The 23,007-nt window shown below is 41.2% G+C and overlaps 2 protein-coding genes across 2 annotated transcripts in view; one reads left to right on the top strand and one right to left on the bottom strand.

Moving 5' to 3' along the window:
- apobb.2 (apolipoprotein Bb, tandem duplicate 2) overlaps window positions 1-21,313 on the top strand; it is a 35,310-nt gene extending 13,997 nt beyond the window's left edge. Inside the window, exons 17-24 of the mRNA XM_084432340.1 lie at window positions 3,947-4,152; window positions 12,121-12,300; window positions 12,381-12,490; window positions 12,583-12,783; window positions 12,946-13,100; window positions 16,182-16,240; window positions 16,324-16,685; window positions 16,780-21,313. Coding sequence (XP_084288466.1) covers window positions 3,947-4,152; window positions 12,121-12,300; window positions 12,381-12,490; window positions 12,583-12,783; window positions 12,946-13,100; window positions 16,182-16,240; window positions 16,324-16,685; window positions 16,780-21,041 — 5,535 coding nt within the window. The 3' untranslated portion in view covers window positions 21,042-21,313. The remainder of the gene's footprint in view (window positions 1-3,946; window positions 4,153-12,120; window positions 12,301-12,380; window positions 12,491-12,582; window positions 12,784-12,945; window positions 13,101-16,181; window positions 16,241-16,323; window positions 16,686-16,779) is intronic.
- Window positions 4,714-11,203, bottom strand: LOC311304948 (zona pellucida sperm-binding protein 1-like). The gene is made up of 6 exons (XM_084432341.1): window positions 10,943-11,203; window positions 10,772-10,869; window positions 10,543-10,700; window positions 10,080-10,466; window positions 9,922-9,994; window positions 4,714-4,815 (listed from the first exon to the last, which is right to left on the bottom strand). The coding sequence occupies exons 1-4, from the start codon at window positions 10,946-10,948 to the stop codon at window positions 10,210-10,212; spliced, it is 519 nt and encodes a 172-aa protein (XP_084288467.1). The 5' UTR covers window positions 10,949-11,203; the 3' UTR covers window positions 4,714-4,815; window positions 9,922-9,994; window positions 10,080-10,209.
- Window positions 21,314-23,007: the final 1,694 nt, after the last annotated feature.

The following is a 23,007-nucleotide window of genomic DNA, read 5'->3' as shown; positions in this document are numbered from 1 at the left end:
TCACGACACAAGGAATCCATAGACACCAAAGATTATGATTTTCTGATAAACTGTTCAAAAGATATGAGCAAAAATAGCCATTTTTCAGATCTCATGACCTGTAGGTGGCGCTGTTCCCAAATTTGGAATGGTCCCTCAGAACCAATTTTTGTTTCAATTGATCAAAGTTTAGCCAAGATAAAGCCTCTGAACCAATTTTGAGTTGACCTCGTTAAGTTTCTGACAAGTTTTGAACAAAGTTATTGGCAGAGTCTTAATGTAAGATATTGAATGTGATCAGGTGTACTTCATTTTTCTAGAACAAAAGGTTCAAAAGTTATAACCATTTCAAAATAGAATTTTGAACTGGTGGTGGCGCTATAGAGTTGGTCCTAGAGACTCCAAAGTTGGTCCAATTACTATTCTTTACCAACCAAGTGTGCCAAATTTCATAATTTTCCTACATTCTGTTAATTGGGCTGCCATAGACTCCCATTTCGGGAGGAATAAGAAAAATAAAAATGACAATAGGGGCTTGGCCCCTAATTAAAGTTTACTATATATATATAATACAATACAATACAATATACTTTATTGTCCCCTTAGGGAAATTTGTCTTGGGCACAATGTGAATGCTGCATTTTTAAATCACACACACTAATACGTAATAAACAGTATAAAATAAAATAAACAGTGTTAACCAGTAACGCTCACATTTACTCAGACTTAAAACTTATCGTTCAGGATTCTAATGGAGGCAGGCACAAAAGAGTATTTAAATCGGTTAAGTCGACATTTGGGAACTCTATATCTTCTGCCTGAAGGCAGAAGAACATACTCAGAATAAAGAATGTGGGAGGGATCCGCCAGTATTCTGTGAGCCCCTCGATACACAGACTGCTCGTACAATGTTTGAAGCGATGGATGGTCTTTCCATTCCACAATTTTCATGGCAGTTTTAATAGTGTGTGAAAGTCTGTTTTTTAACTGTACAGAAAGGTTACCGTACCAGGCTTGGATCCCATACCTGATTAGGCTCTCCAGCACGGCCTGGTAAAATACAGTCATAATTTTTTTACTGACACCATACAGCCTGAGTCTCCTCAGGAAGTAAAGTCTTTGTTGAAGTTTAGTGCATAAATTATCAACATGAACCTGCCATGTGAGCGTGTTATTAATGTAAATGCCAAGATACTTATATGAGCACACCTGTTTAATTTGAGTATCATGGATAACAACAGGACTGTGGTCGCCGACTGCTCTGGGGTCAAACACTATTTCTTCTGTTTTTTTAACGTTTAAAATCAATTTGCTGGAATCGCACCACTGTTCAAAGTTCTTAATCTCAGAGTGATAGAGAGATAGATCAGAGTCTTTGAACAGTAGGCTCAAGATGGCTGTGTCATCTGAAAATTTAAAAATGTAATTTCCAGTGTATAAACTCACACAGTCATTAGTATAGATTGTAAAAAGAACAGGCGAACTCACACAGCCCTGAGGAGCACCTATGTGTGTTAATTTAGAATCTGATAGGGTGTTATTGACCCTTACAACCTGGGTACGGCTGGTTAAAAAGGAATGGTACCATTTAATCAAAAAAGGGTTAACATTCAACTGACTCATCTTCTGAATCAGGAGATGAGGTTGGACCGTGTTAAAAGCAGAACTAAAATCTACAAAGAGCAAGCGTGCATAAGCTTTGCTGTCCTCTAGGTGTTTTAAAATCAAATGCGTAATACTGTTAACCGCGTCATCTGTACCTTTCCTGTACCTGTACGCAAACTGTAAAGGATCCTGCAGGGGGTCAGTATCGGCTCTAAGCAGAGGAACTAGAATTTTTTCCAAACATTTCATTACAACAGATGTTAACGCTATTGGTCTATAGTCGTTATCATCCGTTGGACATGATTTTTTTGGAATAGGTGTAATAATAGATTTTTTCCACAGGCTGGGAACAGTGTGTGTGCATACAGATTGTTGAAAAACAGGCCACCAGGCTGGGGTCAATTCATTTGAAAAAGTTTTTAACAGGAATGCTGAAATGCCATCCGGGCCAGTTGACTTTTTGGCACACACCTGTTTAAAGACAGACTGTACCATATGTTTTTCTATGTTAGGTTTGTTCTCTGGATCACATCGTATAGACCCCAGCAAGGAGTTACACTCCTGAGAATGGTCCTCCGTTTCAAACCTGCAGTAAAATTCATTTAGTTCATTCGCTTTATGATGTTCGTCCGTAAGAATAAAAGGTCTCATGCTAGTTCTCATGTTGGTAATAGCTTTCACTGAATCCCACAGTCTATTGGAGTTTGATGCAGCAAAACTTTCCTCTATAATATTTTTTTGTCGCCTTCGGGCCACCCTTAGCAGCTGATTAAGTTCTAGTTGTACAGTCTTCAATTGCAACCGATCACTGTTCCTGAAGGCAGTTTTTTTCCTGTTAATACACTCTTTCACTTCTTTCGTTATATATGGCTTGTTGTTGGGGTACACAGTGATGTCTTTTTTTGCCACAACATTATCAACACAAAAAAGGATATAACTAGTTATAGACTCCGTAGCATCATCTATGTTTTTACTTTGGAAGATGCTCCAGTCGGTACAAACAAAACATCCTTTTAGTGTTTCTATACTGTCTTCTGACCACACAACCACTGTTTTTGTCTGTGGTTTATGTTGCTTAAACACAGATTTATAAGTTGGAATTAAATATACGGTGTTGTGATCAGATTTTCCTAATGGTGGCTTAGGTTTGGCAGTGTAAGCGTTTTTGATGCTGCCATAACATTTGTCCAAGGTCTTATTGTCACGTGTTTTACATGTGACATATTGCTCAAAGCCAGGGAGCGATGGCTCCAATTTACAGTGGTTAAAATCACCCAAGATAAAAACGGGGGCACCCGGAGTTCGCTGAAGCTGACGATGGACACAGTCAGCAATGAGGGAAGCAGCTCTCGCTGCATTCCCGCTTGGTGGGACATATGCCACACAAATGACAACATTTCCAAACTCCCTAGGGAGATAAAATGGTCTTAGGCTAACACAGAGGAGTTCGATGTTAGGATTACAAGTTGTCTCTCTCACTGTATACTGTGTGCACCACCGGTTACTCACATACATACACAGTCCGCCTCCTCTGTCTTTCCCCGATAGATCAGTTCTGTCAGCCCGAATGAGAGAGAACCCATCTAATTCAACCGCCGAGTCAGGAATACCCTTATGGAGCCAGGTTTCCGTGAACACCATTAGACTTGAATCCCGATACTCAAAGCAGCCTCTGGTGTTGATCTGAAGCTCCTCCATTTTATTCCCAAGTGACCTGGCGTTGCACAATATCATGGAGGGTAAAGGTGGCCGGTTCTTCCTCCGTCTGAGTCTCTGTCTTACCCCCCCTCGCCTGCCTCTCTTCCGCTGCTTTCTGCGCTTCTCAGGCTGAAGTTTAATCGCTTCAGGCAGGTCTGCGGAAAGCGTAAATCCTGCATCGCGGAGTGACAAAAGCATATCTCTGGTGTAGGAGATACATAGAGAGTCCGTGGCGCCCATTACAGGTGTCAGCAAGCATATGAGAATTATCCACAAGAGCAGAAACAAGAGTCCACAAATACGGCGTCCCGAGCACATGTCGCCATAGAATCCCATATCGATCACACGATCAGAAAAAGATAAAATAAATAAGCTAGTAAAAACTACTTATAAAACTAATTAAAAAAGCAGCAAACACGCCCGAGTCGCTTGCAGAGCAGAGCAGCGCCACCGGAAGTATGTGTGTATATATGTATATACATATACATATATACACACATACATACATATACACACACATAGAAAACAGCTGTTTTACATTGTAATAATATTTTATAAATTATGTTTTTTTTGTTTTTTTTATTAATCAAATAAATGCTAAAACAATCTTTATCCAAACTTTTGACTGGTAGTATACTAACATGAATTAATGACTACACCACAGAAGGAATTTGCTTTGACCCTGTCTGCTGGCATTGAGTTTGTGACTGAGATTGGGACTCACTTCCCCGATTACGTTCACTGTGGTCTGGAGATGCACACGAACATCTATCATGAGAGCAGTGTTAGAGCGAAGCCCTCTGTGACCGGCAGCCAGCTCAAGCTCTCCATTCCAGCTCCTCATGGGCCAACTGAGCTCATTAGCGTCACGTAAGTGAAACTGGATTATCAATGCATAAAGGATTTAAAAGCCCTTCACATAAAAGGGAGTAGGGCTTGATATAATGGTTAAACTGTTAATCATGATTACTCATTTGAAATTTTTACAGTTCATCAGAATTATTGCACTTTCATTTGACCAAGAGAAAGTCAACTCATGCAGAATTTATTTGCCAGATAAGTTGATTATGACTCTGTAAATCATAATTGTGAAATTAAAACTCAGAATTGCAAGAAACTGGTAATTGCAAGAAAAGAATTGTAAAAGGAACTGCGAGAAAAGTCTGCACCCTGCAACAAAATATTGAGCTATACAGAAGCATGGGGCCCAGGTTAGCAACTGGAGCTTGACGAGTAATCAAGCAGTTGGCAAGTAGTTCAGTTAAATGGTTTGGGCAGAAGGTTGGCTTGTTTAATTCAAGTCAAGCACCCCAGTCGAAATAGACAACGCTACAGCAAAATTGCAACTATGGTTTAGTAGTGTGGCCCAATAAATAAGAGTCATGAAATATCCAACTCCAGTTGAAAAATCAATACCAAAGAGACTGTTGATTTCATGCAATTTATAAATCGAAATTCACATGACCAGTTTAACTTCTCCACTAGACACCACAGTTTGCCCACTAGAGACGGTCTTGATGTGAGTGTCTCTTCCTTAAAAATAAATAAAATAGAAGTGAGCATTTTAAATACCAAATTCTCACGATTCCTGAAGTCAACTTAGGCAAGGCAAGGCAAGGCAAGTTTATTTATATAGCACATTTCATACACAATGGCAATTCAAAGTGCTTTACATAGAAGAAATTAAAATAATAAAAAGAAATAAGAATAGTTAAAACAGTTTAGAAGAATACAAAATAAAATACAGTACAAACAGTCGGACGAACATTGGCACAGTGCTCATTCAGTAAATGCATAGCTAAACAGATGTGTTTTGAGTCTGGATTTGAATGTGACTACAGTAGGAGCACATCTGATCTCCTCTGGAAGCTGGTTCCAGCTGCGGCTGGCATAATAGCTAAAAGCGGACTCGCCATGCTTAGAGTGAACCCTTGGTATTTCTAGCTGATATGATCCTAATGATCTGAGTGATCTGTTGGGTTTATATTCAGTGAGCATATCTGCAATGTATTGAGGTCCTAGGCCATTGAATGATTTATATACCAGTAATAATACTTTAAAATCAATCCTAAATTTAACTGGGAGCCAGTGTAAAGACCTGAGGACTGGTGTGATATGTTCATATTTTCTGGTTCTGCTCAGAATCCTGGCGGCAGCGTTCTGTATGAGCTGCAACTGTCTTATGGTCTTTTTGGGAAGGCCAGTGAGGAGTCCATTACAATAATCCACCCTGCTGGTGATGAAAGCATGAACAAGTTTCTCTAAGTCTTGTCTGGAAACAAAGCATCTTATTCTTGCTATATTTTTCAGATGATAGTATGCTGATTTAGTTATTGCTTTGACATGACTACTGAAACTAAGGTCTGACTCTAGTGTCACACCAAGATTCCTGACTTGATGTTTAGTTGTTTGACCCCTAGAGTGAAGGTATGCGTTCACCTTGAGAACTTCATCTTTGTTTCCAAACGCAATGACTTCAGTTTTGTCTTTGTTTAACTGAAGAAAGTTTTGACACATCCAACTGTTGACTTCATCAATGCATTGGCACAGGGAGTCAATGGGGCTGTAATCGTTAGGCGATAGGGCTAAGTAGAGCTGTGTGTCGTCTGCATAGCTGTGGTAAGCAATTTGGTTCTTTCTCATTATTTGGCTCATTGGGAGCATATACAGGTTGAACAGGAGTGGTGCAAGAATTGAGCCTTGAGGGACTCCGCATGTCATGGATGTCCACTCAGACTTATGGTCTCCTATACTCACATAATAACCTCTCCCATCTAAGTATGACCTGAACCATTTTAGGACTATCCCAGAAAGCCCCACCCAGTTTTCCAGCCTGTCCAGAAGTATGTTGTGATCGACAGTGTCAAATGCAGCACTGAGGTCGAGTAGTACCAGCACTGATAATTTGCCTGAGTCAGTATTTAAGCGAATATCGTTTATTATCTTTATGAGCGCTGTCTCTGTGCTGTGGTGCGGTCGGAAACCAGATTGAAAATTGTCAAAGTATCCATTCGAGCATAAGAATTTGTTCAGCTGATTGAAGACAACTTTTTCAATGACCTTGCCTATGAAGGGAAGATTTGAGATCGGTCTATAGTTGCTTAATATGGTCTTATCCAGATTGCTCTTTTTCAGGAGGGGCTTGACAACTGCAGTTTTTAGGGAGTTTGGAAAACTCCCAGAGAGAAGTGAAGCATTTACCACTTCTAGAAGATCTGCTTCTAAACTGTTTAACACACTTTTGAAAAACGATGTGGGAAGTGTGTCAAGAGCGCAGGTTGATGTTTTAAGGTGCTGTACGGTTTCTTCCAAAATTTTGCCATCAATTTCTTTGAAATCAGACATAGTAACTACTTTCTCAGGTGGTTTGATCTGTCTGACCCCAGCGCAACTTAAGGATGTGCTGATCACCTTTCTGATATTATTGATTTTCTCAGAGAAGAAAGAAGCAAACTCACTGCACTTGCTGTCTGAGAGCATTTCACTGGGAATCTGGCTTGGGGGGTTTGTCAGTCTCTCTACAGTAGCAAAAAGAGTGCGTGTGTTGTTTAAATTGCTGTTTATAATATTTGAGAAGAAAGTCTGTCTAGCTTTGCCTAGTTCCATATTGAAAGCATGAAGGCTGTCTTTGTAGATGTTATAATGGACTACAAGTTTTGTCTTCCGCCACATGCGCTCTGCTTTTCTGCATTGTCTTTTCATATTTTGCACTGCTGTTGAGTTTCTCCAAGGTGCCTTTTGTCTGCCACTCTTCTTCCTGACTTTAACAGGAGCAATATCATCAATTACACCTTTAACTTTTGAGTTAAAAGAATCAAGGAGAAAATCAACAGAGTCTGCAGATATGCTTGGTGTTAAGGATATAGCCTTCATAAATAGGACACTAGTGTTCTCATTTAAGCATCTCTTCTTGACAGACACAGCTCTCGCTTCAGTGGCAGGAGAGATCAATATATCAAAGAAAATACAGAAATGATCAGACAGTGCTACATCCTTAATAACAATCGATGAAATGTTTAGACCCTTACTGATAAGTAAATCTAAAGTGTGTCCACGATTGTGTGTGGGTCCATGTACATGCTGAGTCAGATCAAAAGTTTTTAAAACAGTTTTGATTTCTTTTGCCATATTGTTTTCTCCATTATCTATATGGATGTTAAAATCTCCAGCAATGGCAAAACAGTCAAACTCTGAGGTAATTGTTGATAACAGTTCTGTAAAGTCCTCAGCAAAGGCTGGAGAGTATTTTGGAGGCCTGTAAATAATGAAAAGTAAAATGCGTGGAGCACCTTTTAACACAATACCCAGATATTCGAAAGACAAGTAATTCCCAAATGATATTTGCTTACATTGATAGATATCTTTAAAAAGAGCAGCTAGACCCCCACCTCTCTTAACAGCTCTGCAGACACTCATAAAAGTAAAGTTAGGAGGGGCTGCTTCATTGAGGATTGTTGCACTGTAGCTGTCTTCTAGCCAGGTTTCATTTAGAAGCATAAAATCCAGGTTGTTTGTGGTTATTAAGTCGTTGACTAGAAGTGATTTATTTTTAAGTGAGCGAATGTTTAAAAGAGCTAACTTAACAGACTTACTTTTCCCCACAGCAATATTAGTTTGACGTGTAATAGGCACCAGATTAGTTGGGTTTGCTGTACGGCTATTGAAGGCCTTAGACTTTCTATCATGTAATAGAACAGCAATAGATAAAGATACAGGCACACTGGGTTCCCGCTTGTTTTGTAAACATTTGAGAAAGTTACTGTTATCAGAGCGGGCACCCGACACATATCACTGAGAGCTGGTATCAGTTGTTTTTGGTTCACCTCGAGCAGATGGAGGAGGGTGTGGGCCCTGGCGTTGTGGCAGAGGCCGAAGAGCTCTCACAGGAGGAGGGGGAGGGCGAGCTGGGCCCGCAGGCTTTGGTGGTAGTGGTGCCTGTCTTTTTTTAGTTGGTATCTGGGGGCTTGCAGCAAAAGAGTGGGATAGTCTGGTTCCAGCATGCACCAGTTCTTCCATTTTCTGTGAGAAGCAGAGTAGTGGCGTTGCAGGGGAGAGGGAGAAAGTGTCTGGTGAAAGGGGCTGTTGCTCTGGTGTTATAGGAGGCTGTAATATGCTGTCCTGGCTTCCCTGGCTGTTTTCCAGGAAGTCGTCCTTGGGTGCTGAATCTTCAAGCAGTTCTGATATGGCTGTCTGTGGTGAGCTCTGTGGGCAGGGCTCAGCTGAGATTGTGTCCGTGAGCAGAGGTTGTTGTGGCGGAGTGGTGTTATCATGTCCATTTTGCTGCTGAAGTGAAGTCCCGTGGTCATTCATACTGTGTCCAGGTGTGTGTGTGCCATTCAGATTGAGTGGATTGGCACAAACCGCAGAAGGATGATTTAGGGAGAAGTAGATATTGTCCTTTAACACTCTTGAACCAAGTTTGTTTGGGTGATGGCCATCCCGATGAAACAGTTGTCGTTGACTCCAGAAAAGATTGAAATTGTCAATGAAGTTTACTGCTTTTATATTGCAGGTTTTTTGCAGCCATGTATTTAGCCCAAGCAACCGTGAAAACCTGTTTGTTCCTCTTGCTGGGAGAGGTCCACTGATGAATGTTTGAACTTTCAGTCTTTTAAGTGTTTCAAAAAGTTCATTGAAATCCTTCTTAAGGAGTTCTGACTGCTCTTTATGAATATCATTCTTCCCCACATGTATGATGAGTCGATTTGCAGTCTTATGTTTCATCAGAATGTTCTGAAGTTCCCTGTTTATATCAGAAGTTGTTGCTTGTGGAAGGCAGCACGTAGTTGTATCCCTGTTGCTAATGTTTCTGATTATGGAGTCCCCCACTATCAGAGTCCTGGGCTCGGCTGCGCGCTGAGCTGAGTGCCGCTGTCTGCTCGACCTTGAGCGCCAGTTAGCATCAGTGTTAGCTACTGGCCCATTCAGTCTGTGTTCGATCACATTCATCACATTTGTGGATTCCTCATTTACATTCATTAGTACTTCAAATCTGTTCTCAAGATGTATAGGCGGTGGTAGGAGGCCAGTGTTTGCAATCCTTGTCAGAGCTGTATCTGGGGTAGAGGATGCTACTGCGGTAATATGTGATGCTCGTGACAATCTGATGTCTCGAGTGCCTTTGGGTTTAGCTCCCTGTTTGTGCCATCGATTAGTAAGTCGATCGGCTTGTTTCTCTACCTGTCGAGGAGTACTAGTTTCATGGGACTCACCGGTATGCTGTGGGTGTCCATGACGAAGCTCTGTTGTGTGCTCCGTCTGGTTTGGTGGTCCCGTAAATAACTTTGTTTCTAGAACTGCAATCCTTTGTAAAAGTCTGTGGCAGTTAGTGCAGCAAGTAGATTCCAGAAGAGGCATTTTCTCTTATCCTTGTAGGCAGTTGTGTTTTCCTTTCCCGGTATGTAAGCTGGTCGGGTAAAAGAATTCTCAGTTTTTGTAGTAATCCAAACTTTGTCGTATGAGCACTGTGCTGATTTGCTGAAGTTAAAATTAGGTGATAAAAGGAAATCAAATAAAGGAAATCAAATATAGAAAAAATAGGAGATAAAATGTAAAAGCGATAGAGCAAAGCGCGGAGCAGTAAGCAAGAGCGTCCGAACAGTAGCTGAGCAGGAAGTGCAACTTACAGCAAGCACTCACTTTTCCTAGTGCAACTTTGCTCACAGGAGCCAGAGGAGGGATGGCACACCGCTGTACTACAGTGGATGAAGATCTAACAGAGGGGAAAAGGGTTAAGCCATAGAATTCACTGTAAAAAGCACTAATATTAAGGCTTGAGGTAAGGCTGCAGAGCATACGGTTTCCTGCAGAGGAGCCAGTGATGCTGGATCTACAAATGTGAACATCTTCACAACAAAGCGCTTGTAGTGGGTCGGGAACTGAAGACCAGATGATCCAGCCACTGGAACCAATGCGGTCAGGTAACGATCATCCTGGTAAGGGCATCTGAAAGGCAAAGAGGGAATCAGAACTAGAAACTAGATAGATAAAGACTTGCCTTACCCGGTCCCATTGGGGATGACTGAGTGGACTGGGAGCTGACGTCGCCCAGCAATGTCCCAGCATCAGGACAATGTTGGGGTCGGTCCTCTCCAAAATGTGCACTTCAACATACACAGGCTCCCGCAGGACTTTTGTAACTGGATAATCAGCATCACTGTAGTAGGACGTGTACGCCTCGTCCCCTGAGGAAGAATGCAGTGTTTAACTAGAAACTGGAGTTTTAGAAAGGCTTAAGGCATACTTGGGACCAACACTTACCTTCTGCACAGCCTTTGGTGACACATTGACCATTTGCCAGTCTAAGCTCCACCCTGAGGGGTCCAGGAGCAGCTACTGGTGGAGGTGGAGGAACGGTGTTGACCTCCACAACCAGAGCTTCCACAGAGGTACCAGAGTACCTACACTGGAAGAGAAGCCTGGACGACAAACAGTGAGCTTGTAGCATTTGCCAATGATTCACATTTATGATAAAGCATACATCACTTACTCAAAATGGCTGTCCCTTGTAATGGAACCAAGTGGTCCGATACCCACTTCATATGAGGAGGTCATTCTGTTTTCATACACCACATATCCACTGTCCTCCTGCAAATAGTAAAAATTTTAACGTCCAATCCATTCTAAGCCATGCAGACCAAAACCACAAGCAGCTACTCACCATCATGCTTGTGCCACATGCAGTGACAGGGAACTGGTATATAGCAAAGAAAGGTGTGGATCCCACAGGACTGCTAGCTGGATCACTTCCACCCAGGAGACGGACTGAATCCAGGCTCAATCGAGGCAGCGTAACATCTCTAGCCACCACTACCACAAACTGACCATCTCTTATACACTGGACAGTCACTGGAACGAGTTACAAGAGCAGCTTATTGCTGAGGATCAGTTTAACATGAATGCCAAGGTAGCAAGGTGCAGACTAGACCTAAAATTGAAGCAATAATATACCTCAAAATCATTGAAACATGCACATTTATTGTAATATGAGTCTTGTCAGAAAAGAACAGGATCCGTTTAAGTCTCTCTTCACCAACACAATTATTTTGCCTGCGGTCATCACCGTTGTCCCGGGTGGGTAAGAAATGGTTATACAAATAAAACTGGGTTTCATTACCAAAGCATTCATTCTCTAAACTATGCTTGAATTCAATTATTAGAGGACAACTATTACTTAAGACCAAATAACAAGTCTTGTGAAATTGCACACTCTTCAAGAACTCATAAGGGCTGTTTCTTGCATGGCCATGTATGCAATGCTCTCAGTTAACAACTAATGTGGGTTACACCAGATTAAGAAAGCACCAGTCATCTGTTCAATAAACACTACTGGGACCACTCTGAAAAAGGTCCTGTCTTTCATCCCAAGTCATATGTAATGCAGGTTGAAATTAATTTTGTTCTAGACAATGCTGCACTGTACATGACTATAAAAAGTTGCAATTACCTTTTTTATTCCATGGCGGAAACAAGCTTTCATAGTTTTTTAGAACATCAGCAGGTTTTTTTTCCAACCCAAAGAAAGCCAGGTTGGGAAAATTAAGTAAAACACTTGGCAGAAAATGTATTGATTTAATAGAAAAGCTCTGATTGGGGGATTTAAACCCTTGGCATCTGCAAGCATGAAAGCTCTTCGAGGCTTGTTAACCAGTGCAAGATAATGGAAATAAATGTTTTTAGGATAAATAACCAGCGGGCCAACATCACTGCGTTTATGCTTCATTAATAGAGACAAGCAGAAATTGTGATCACAATTAAAATATGATTAATCTTGCAGCCCTTAAAACAAGTCAAATTATTTTTCATACATTAAATGCTGTTATTTTCCCCCATCTATAGCAATTCTCTGGTGTCTGTGGTTGGTGCCAAGGCTAAGCCCATTCCTGCCAAGGGCGAGTATATTAATATGAATAAATGCACTGCTTTTTTCCCTGGACTGAAGTACTGTACAGTCCTGAAGTATCCTGATGCAACGTCAAACGATGCTGCCCCTTACTTTCCTCTCACTGGTGACAGCAAGTAGGTGAAAATCATCTATATTCTGATATCAAAATATTCCTTTTTCTCAAACATTTCATCCATACTTCGTCTGTGTTTAGATTTGCTGTTGAGCTCCATCCATCTGAAGAGGTCACAGGGTATACTGCCAGCATCAGCTATGCCTACGAGGATGAGGCAGACAAAGTCACATTTAGCCTGAAGGCTGAAGGTTAGAGACGGCTTAACAAAATACCTAACTGGAAAAAAAGAGAAAACATCCACATTTAAAATAACCGTCATTTGTATTTTGCTTTCTAACAGGAACATCCCATGAGGCCAGAAATGTAGTGATATTAAACAGACAGCAGTACAGCATCTCTGCAGAGTTGCTTATCGATTCTCTTCAGCTTGAATCTAAAGTTTCTGCAAAACTGAAGCATGGTGAGAAGTCGACTTTGGAAATTGAGAGTGACCTAAAACTCCCAGAGACGACTTCTGTTCAAACACTCATCCTGAAATATGGTACATGTCCAGTACAAATGGCCTGTCATAATTAACTGTCTGATTGTGGTTATCCGATCAAATTTAGATAACCAATTGTGCAGTTTAAATTTCAATCTCAGTTTGCCATTCAATGGCAGTATAATTCTATTGAATTATCTCTCTCAAAATATCTATTCTCAGAGAATGAAAAGATTGAGGCTGAATTGAAGTCTGATGTCAGATCTGAGATTCAAAGAATCATTTCCAACATCAATGCTATAGTCAATGGCCTTCTTGATCGCCAGATTGGCCTGAATGAGTTGAAGGTCCGCGATGTTCTGGCAAAGGCAGTTGCGGTAAGAACTTCCCTAAATTTTTTTTCATCAGCTTTTGAAAATACCCAAAGAAATAAATGCTTATTAAACTTAAAGGGATTGTTCACCCTGGACTAAAATGGACTAAAATTAAGTCATGTCTCACCCTGATGTTGTTCTAATAATGCAGTAATATATATAAAATAACAAAATAATTCTTTGTTTTTCGGACCACAAAAGGAGAACATTTTTTTTTCTTTTAAATGAAGTGCTTGCTCTTGTCCATATAATGGCAGTGAATAGCGACCAGCATCAAGCTTTTTAAAAGACCAAAAAAGTATCCCTTGTGACACATATTCCATGTGTTCTGGGGGTTTATGATAGGGTTTGGTGAAAAACAAATCGATATTTAATATATTATTTAACAAAAATCCTGACCTTGGCCGCTGGTCTTCTGTGCACGACTGCATTCATGAGACTCTAATTAGCAACGCAGTTCACTCCGACTCACCAAGAGAAACACACAAGTTGTGAGAAATCAAAATGAATTAAAACCCAGCATGAAATACAACGCCTATAAATCCCAAAAGGTATCCAAGTACTTTCTTAACTGAATCAAATATACCCTCGATTGGAACTCTGTTTGTCTGATAATAGATAGCAAAAAAGTACATGGATTGTATTTCATGTACTTAATGATTTCATGATTTCTCACAACTTGTGCGTTTTTCTGGGAAAGTCGGAGTGAACTGCGTCGCTAATAAGAGTCTCATGAACGCATGCAGTTGAGCACAGAGGATAAGCAGCCAAGGTAAGGATTTACGTTAAATAATACATTCATTTACGGTTTCTTTTCCACCAAGCTCTATCGTAAACCCCAGAACACTTGGAATATACACTCACCTAAAGGATTATTAGGAACACCATACTAATACTGTGTTTGACCCCCTTTCGCCTTCAGAACTGCCTTAATTCTACGTGGCATTGATTCAACAAGGTGCTGAAAGCATTCTTTAGAAATGTTGGCCCATATTGATAGGATAGCATCTTGCAGTTGATGGAGATTTGTGGGATGCACATCCAGGGCACGAAGCTCCCCTTCCACCACATCCCAAAGATGCTCTATTGGGTTGAGATCTGGTGACTGTGGGGGCCATTTTAGTACAGTGAACTCATTGTCATGTTCAAGAAACCAATTTGAAATGATTCGAGCTGTGTGACATGGTGCATTATCCTGCTGGAAGTAGCCATCAGAGGATGGGTACATGGTGGTCATAAAGGGATGGACATGGTCAGAAACAATGCTCAGGTAGGCCGTGGCATTTAAACGATGCCCAATTGGCACTAAGGGGCCTAAAGTGTGCCAAGAAAACATCCCCCACACCATTACACCACCACCACCAGCCTGCACAGTGGTAACAAGACATGATGGATCCATGTTCTCATTCTGTTTACACCAAATTCTGACTCTACCATCTGAATGTCTCAACAGAAATCGAGACTCATCAGACCAGGCAACATTTTTCCAGTCTTCAACTGTCCAATTTTGGTGAGCTCGTGCAAATTGTAGCCTCTTTTTCCTATTTGTAGTGGAGATGAGTGGTACCCGGTGGGGTCTTCTGCTGTTGTAGCCCATCCGCCTCAAGGTTGTGCGTGTTGTGGCTTCACAAATGCTTTGCTGCATACCTCGGTTGTAACGAGTGGTTATTTCAGTCAAAGTTGCTCTTCTATCAGCTTGAATCAGTCGGCCCATTCTCCTCTGACCTCTAGCATCAACAAGGCATTTTCGCCCACAGGACTGCCGCATACTGGATGTTTTTCCCTTTTCACACCATTCTTTGTAAACCCTAGAAATGGTTGTGCGTGAAAATCCCAGTAACTGAGCAGATTGTGAAATACTCAGACCGGCCTGTCTGGCACCAACAACCATGCCACGCTCAAAATTGCTTAAATCACCTTTCTTTCCAATTCTGACATTCAGTTTGGAGTTCAGGAGATTGTCTTGACCAGGACCACACCCCTAAATGCATTGAAGCAACTGCCATGTGATTGGTTGATTAGATAATTGCATTAATGAGAAATTGAACAGGTGTTCCTAATAATCCTTTAGGTGAGTGTATGACATGTGATGCATCGGACCATTCTGTGATACTTTTGCGTCTTTCTATGAAAGTTTGAGGTTGGTCGCTATTCACTGCCATTATATGGACAAGCGCGAAGAGGGCTTTTTTTATTCTCTATTTTGTGGTCTGAAAAAGAAAGAACGGCATACTGCATTAGAGCAACACCAGGGTGAGTAAATGATGACTTAGGCCGTTAACATAGTCAACGTGAGCAACGCGAGCAAGCAACACGAGCGACGCGCTCCCTTTCATAGTCAAAACAGTGGACGCAAGCAGACGCAAGCGTAACGGGCGATGCATGAAATGCAATACACCGCTCACACAACAGGGGGTAGTAGAGTCATAGTAGAGTCATAGTTCTGAACGCACGTCTATTTCGCTTCAAACGCTCGCTTTCGCTTTGGACGCGCGAATGGATTCAAAATGTTCAAGCGTCGAACTAGACGCGATAGACGCGAATTTGACGCTCTATTCGCGTTTTGGACGCAGCTTAATAACAGGCTCCGATGTCAAGATTGCAATGCTGGAATATGTGTGTGTGTGTGTGTGTGTGCATTTTGTTCATACAGGACATCATTAAAACTGCAAAGTGTTTAGCAACATTGTGCTTTTGTCAAACTGTAACCTACAACTGTCACCCAACCAAAATCACACACACACACATTGTAGACGAGATGTATGCGCATAAGCTCGCATCATTTTTTCTCTTCGCCCGCCATTGTATTCAAACCTTTTTCTGTAAGCATTATATACTTTAATTAATGTACAATACTTGCAATGTCGCCCCCGCCGACAACGCAAAGTATTGCGTGCATCGGCGCGTCGCGTATCAAAAACTAGGACGACACATTTGGCTTAACGCATAGGACGCATAATGGCGGCCGAAGCGTAGCGACGCGTAGCCTTGTGGGCACGTATGCGTACCGATGCGTTGACTATGTAACGGCCCTTAATTTTCATTTAAAACGTTTATTTTTTTATTTTTTTTACCTATGTGCAGAATTTGGGAGTTCACACCGTGCCTGTGATCACTCTTCCTGAAAGATTGTTCCTGAATGTGTGAGTTAGTGTCACCATGTTTACCAGTATTTCAATTCAATTCACAGATACCAGTTAAAATTAACACATGCTTTTTTAAACAGAGAGGCTGCTGTTAAATATCACTTTGGCCAGCATTACTATACCATCACTCTTCCCTTGCCCTTGGGTGGAAAATCCACTAGGGATCTGAACTTTCCCACAACCCTCTCCACACCAAACCTGATTGTACCTCATCTTGGTCTGGAATTTGAATCTGCTAGCGTTAACCTTCCAGAGTTCTTCATTCCTGGGAGTGTGTCTGTGCCGACTCTCGGAATGGTAGAGTTGTCCGGAAAACTAAACAGCAACTATTACATCTTAGAAGCAGCTGTGTCTGCAGCCAGAGATCCTGCTGAAAGTTATTCTGCTAAGTTTGAAGTCACTGGCACGAGTCCTGTTGACCTCCTCTCCCTAAAGGTCGAAGGTAAACCTGTAATTGAAGTACAGTACCACATGCACTCTGTATGCATGGACTTGTTTTGGATGGTTGCTTATTGATTGATTGATTGATTTCACAGGATCTGCTCAAGTTGAGACCGCACCTGGCGATTCTCTCAAGGCTAACGTAAAGGCCGTGCTTCGCCACAAGATTATCAATGCCACGATTGGTGTTGAGGGGGAAGTGGAATTTGCTGAAAAACTCAGTGTGAAATCCAAAAGCAAGCTTGAAGTAACTAGCCGTGTTGGAGTGCAAATTTCGCTGGAGCACAATGGACAGTTTGGCGTTGATGCCGAGGAGATCTCTGGAGATGGAAACCTGGAAGGATTCTTCAAGGCTGGTTCAGTCCATGGTTCAGGAAACCTTTTGCAATCAGTCTCAGTCCTCCCATTCAGACAAGAGGCAAAGATTAATTCTTCACTGAAAGTAGATTCAAAACTTCTTCAGGCTCAGAACTCCTTTGCTGTAGCCTTTGCCAATGGAGAGCTGATAATTCTGTCCAACAACACAGCATTTGACAACCTTCTAACATTGCTAAATATTGCTAAAATAACCTTCAAGGAATCCCAGCTTGATCTAAATTCTCATACAAAAGCACAGGTTCTTGGCCTGAAGATCCAAAACGTGGTTGAGACCAGAGCTGGTGTTGAGGCAGTTAGCATTAAGATTGAGACCTCAACTTACAGCATTGAAGAACGTATCCATTCCCTGGTCACAGGAGCACTGGACATCAATGGTCTAGCTATTCACAGTGACGCCTCTGTTAAACTCATTGGACACCAAGCTGTCCACAAAGCCATTCTGACCTTCAATAAAGATGGCCTGAAAACCAATGGCACAACCTCACTGCAAAGCCTCCTGAGTCTGCAGGAGCTTAAGCACACCTTCGAGATCACCTACAAAAACAAAACTGCCACTGCTCAGTGCAAAACCATTGGAGAAATCATGGGAAGTCGCATTAACCACAACACTGACCTAGAGATTGCTGGAGTTTCTGGCAAAATCAAAAATCATATACATTTCAACTCCATATCATTTAATTTTGAGACCAACACTGATGGTACAACTATTCCATTCAGGTTAAGTTTTGATGCCAGTGTTAAAGGTAATGATAACACATACTTCCCTTATGTACGTACAAGGCATGATTTTATCGCAAAAGTCTTTCTAAAAGCAGAACCACAATCCATAGCTCATTCTCATGAATGTAAGATCTCATCCAGCCTTAACCTACACAACGGTGTCTACATTGAATCACAGTTTGAAAGCATGTCTGACACTCTGCTGATCCCCTCTGAACAAAAGACTAAATTGACGGTTAAGGCTAAAGTAAACGACTATGCCATTGAACAGGAAATCAGCGCTTACAACAGTCCAGCGCTGCTTGGGCTGGAAGGGTCTGGAAAAGTGCGCACCAATCTGTTCAACACTGCCAACACTGCTTATCAGGACTTTGCAGTCTCTGGCTTCCTAAAGTATGATAAAAGCACTGATACACAATCAATTAGCTTGCCTTTTATTGAAAGTTTTTCTCGAGTCCTTGACAACATCAGAATAACACTTGTGAGCATGGGCGAGACCCTGAGGAAATACATCAACCGAGAGGGGATTGCTTCTAAAATTCAGAACATACCTCATCATGTAAGTGACTTTGTGTCTAATTTGAACTTTGAGAGAAGAGCTGTGCAGCTGAAACATGCCTTGAAAGCTCTGTACCAAGAGAATGCATTAAAGCTGAAAGGTCTGATCAGTGCATTTGAGAAATTAGTGAGTGATATGTTCAACCGTTTCAGTGAGGCATTGGATATTTTGGGGGAACTGATTGTGATGGGTATGCATATTGACAAAGTTGTTGAAATCCTACCAAAGTACATCAAGGTTTTGCTATTTTCCATCTTTGAGGATGTAAAAAATATTCTTAGCTTGATCAACACCCAAGGTTACACAAAGCTGAATGAAATCTTCCATCCTGCCAGTGCTGAGAACAAGCTTGACAGTCAGATTCCTGCAATTTCGACATCTCTTCTAGTGCCATCTTTTGGAAAACTGTATGGCGAATTCATAATCAGCAGCCCTCTCTACAGCGCCAGAACCTCTGCAGAGTTCAAGAACGCCTCAAAGAGATACCCTTTTTTCACAGCTTGCATTAACTCTAAAGGAACCTCTGCAAACCTCAACATTCTGAGTTACGATCTAGAATCCACAGCACAGATATCGATCCCCGAGACGAGTCCTGTAATAGTGTCTGAAACTTTCAAGTTAACACACACTGAATTGACTTTAGACCAACAGGCATTGTTGACTCTGAATGGATCTGCCTCTAACAATACTTTCTTTCTTGAAACTTCATACAAGAACCAGGTGAACATCCCCATGCACTCACTATCTGGTGAAGTCATCCTGATTCAGAAGGCTGTAGCTTGCCAGGATGATGCTGCATTCACACTGACAGTTAAAAATGAAGGAACCGGCAGATTTGCTCTTCAAGACTTCTCTGAGGAAGGCACCCATAAGAGTGACCTACATTTGAACATGGGCCTTGGTGCCGCCAAGCTGTCTTTTACTGGCCATACCGATAGCGATGCTTTGCAGATCAAGATGAAGATGAAAGTGAATGCTGAGGCTGTTGCTCTAAGCCACCTTGAATTCAATGCTAGTGTTGAAACTGAGTCTCCATTTATCAAGAACAGTTTGCTGGTTGCTTCTGGGAAGGCTCGCTTGGGCGATATGATGGTGGAAATCAAGGCATCCCATGTCACATCGATTGTCGGAGCTGTCAACGGTGTCCTCTCTAATGCCGCCAACATCATGACTTGTCCTAGTGAGGTTGCTATTGACTTTCAGAACAGGGGTTTTGCCAAGATCAACCTCTTTGAGTCTTTTTCAGCCAATGTTGATGTCCAGAAAGACTACGCGGTTACCTTCAACTCTGACATACAAGAAATCAGAAGTCTGGCAGTCGCCTACTTAAACAATTACAACTACAGCCATAACTTCACAGCCAGCAATAACAAAGCTGAGATGGCTATGTACGCTGTTGTGAATAGTGTGACCAGCTTTGGGTACTTAAATGCTGTAGAAATGTTTGTGCCAGCCATTTTCAAGATTCCAGCAATTAGAGAGCTGAACTTGAATGATAATACTGGCCTATGGAATGACTTTACCACAAACGACCAGCCCGTTAATCTAAGTGCCAAACTTGTTTACCAGAAGAGCTGGTTTGCTCCCATTATTAATTTGGGTCTCATTGTTCCTTCATTGGGTAACCTAGTCTCTGAGGTGTCTTTCAAGTCCTCTGTTCTTAACGTCAATGCTAATGCAGGTATTTATCCGAAGGATTACTGGATGTGTGTAAGTGCTACAACTGCCTCCGTGTTTCAGGGATTGAAGGCCAAGCTTAATGGAAGCACTAGCCTGACAACAAAAAGTGGATTGAAACTCGTCTCTTTTTTGTCTGTGGAGAATGCCCACATTGGCGGTAATCATGAGAGTACCTTGACTCTGGAAGACATCTATGAGGCTGTATTGTCTGTGGACACAGTTGCTAAAATTAATCTGACAAGCTTCACTATTGATGCCACTCATCAACTTTCTGCGGACACCAAGGCCCATCCAAAGGCAGCATCAAACTTAAAGATCAAGTACACCTTTGATCGTCCAGATTCAGAGGCTGCTGGACATGGAGATGCTGAGAATACCTTGAAGCTGGATGCAACTCTTTCCTTTATCTCTATTGAGTCTGCAACCCAAGTAACCACAGATTCTACATTGCCTGAGTCTACTGAACTTAAGGGAAAAATGGATAATCAAGCTAACATCTATGTGAACGCTGATGGTCTGAAATCCAATCTGAAGACTACTGGAAATGGGTACATTGATTTTAATTCACATTCTAAGTTTGGGTTTGACATTAGTGATCAGCTGACCTTGGAGGGAGATCTTGGCCGTATGTATTCTTTGCTAGAAATTGATTCAAACTATACATATATCCATGACAGATATACTGAATTTGCAATAAACCACACTGCTCTTGGTAAAGTTGAACTTGTTCCCCTGAGCACCCTCTTGGCTGCTGTAGACATATTCTTGACTCAGCCAATGTATAGTGATTTTGATGTTAGAGATACAGAAAGGGGAAATATGTTATTATCGGATGGTTTTTTTTTTATCAAAAGAGAGATTTTCTCCCGTTGGTTCAATTCAAGTACAGAAATATCAGTAGAGTTTTATGATTTACCCTTACTAAAGGGTGTGTATGGCTGCTCTTCTAATCTCACATCTCCATTTACACTTCTGGAGTATCAGGGTGAATTAAGTTTAATTCAAACTAATCTAGATTAACCTTCATTTTTGTTGAATACACACCAGAGGAAATATTTCATTAAGGGATTGATTTCAACTATTCATTGGGCTTTATTTGCTGTGTGCTTGCTCACCTCAGGCCTCATTATCACTGACATGAATAGATCCAGAATAACTTTAAAAGTCACTCTCAAGCACAATGATGTAAACATGTTTGTCATCCTCCCGCTGAGGATAAAATTAGTGTTGAAACCCTGAAATATTGCTTGTCCCATTTAAACATTACAATAAATGGATCACTTTACTATAAATATAGACTCGACTCTTCTTATTTTCTACTTCATTGACAATTTTACATTAGACTGTATTTTGAGATGTTCATTGTTTATTTAATTTATATATTTAATATACACTTTATTGCCAAAAGTTTTGGGACATCTGCCTTTACATGCACATGAACTTTAATGTCACCCCATTCTTAATATTTAGGGTTTAATATGGAGTTGGCCCACCCTTTGCAGCTATAACAGCTTCAACTCTTCTGGGAAGGCTCTCCACAAGGTTTAGGAGTGTGTTTATGGGAATTTTTGATCATTCTTCTAGAAGCGCATTTGTGAGGTCAGGCACTGATGTTGGACGAGAAAGCTTGGCTCACAGTCTCTGCTCTAATTCATCCAAACTCGAGAAGGGGCCATCACCAAACTGTTCCCGTAAAGTTGGGAGCATGAAATTGTCCAAAATGTCTTGGTATGCTGAAGGATTAAGAGTTTAAGTGTGTTAAAGATTAAGTGTGTTAAAAGGTGCTCCACGCATTTTACTTATCATTATTTACAGGCCTCCAAAATACTCTCCAGCCTTTGCTGAGGACTTTACAGAACTGTTATCAACAATTACCTCAGAGTTTGACTGTTTTGCCATTGCTGGAGATTTTAACATCCATATAGATAGTGCAGAGAACAATATGGCAAAAGAAATCAAAAGTGTTTTAAAAACTTTTGATCTGACTCAGCATATACATGGACCCACACACAATCGTGGACACACTCTAGATTTACTTATCAGTAAGGGTCTAAACATTTCATCGATTGTTATTAAGGATGTAGCACTGTCTGATCATTTCTGTATTTTCTTTGATATATTGATCTCTCCTGCCATTGAAGCTAGATCTGTGTCTGTCAAGAAGAGATGCTTAAATGAGAACACTAGTGTACTATTTATGAAGGCTATATCCTTAACACCAAGCATATCTGCTGACTCTGTTGATTTTCTCCTTGATTCTTTTAACTCAAAAGTTAAAGGTGTAATTGATGATATTGCTCCTGTGAAAGTCAGGAAGAAGAGTGGCAGACAAAAAGCACCTTGGAGAAACTCAACAGCAGTGCAAAATATGAAAAGACAATGCAGAAAAGCAGAGCGCATGTGGCGGAAGACAAAACTTGTAGTCCATTATAACATCTACAAAGACAGCCTTCATGCTTTCAATATGGAACTAGGCAAAGCTAGACAGACTTTCTTCTCAAATATTATAAACAATAATTTAAACAACACACGCACTCTTTTTGCTACTGTAGACAGACTGACAAACCCCCAAAGCCAGATTCCCAGTGAAATGCTCTCAGACAACAAGTGCAGTGAGTTTGCTTCTTTCTTCTCTGAGAAAATCAATAATATCAGAAAGGTGATCAGCACATCCTTGAGTTGCACTGGGGTCAGACAGATCAGACCACCTGAGAAAGTAGTTACGATGTCTGACTTCAAAGAAATTGATGGCAAAATTTTGGAAGAAACCGTACAGCACCTTAAAACATCAACCTGCGCTCTTGACACACTTCCCACATCGTTTTTCAAAAGTGTGTTAAACAGTCTAGAAGCAGATCTTCTAGAAGTGGTAAATGCTTCACTTCTCTCTGGGAGTTTTCCAAACTCCCTAAAAACTGCAGTTGTCAAGCCCCTCCTGAAAAAGAGCAATCTGGATAAGACCATATTAAGCAACCATAGGCCGATC

This window comes from Rutilus rutilus, assembly GCF_951802725.1.
Source record: "Rutilus rutilus genome assembly, chromosome: 15".
Classification (NCBI taxonomy): domain Eukaryota; kingdom Metazoa; phylum Chordata; class Actinopteri; order Cypriniformes; family Leuciscidae; genus Rutilus; species Rutilus rutilus.
This window is presented reverse-complemented; position numbering and strand designations above follow the sequence as displayed.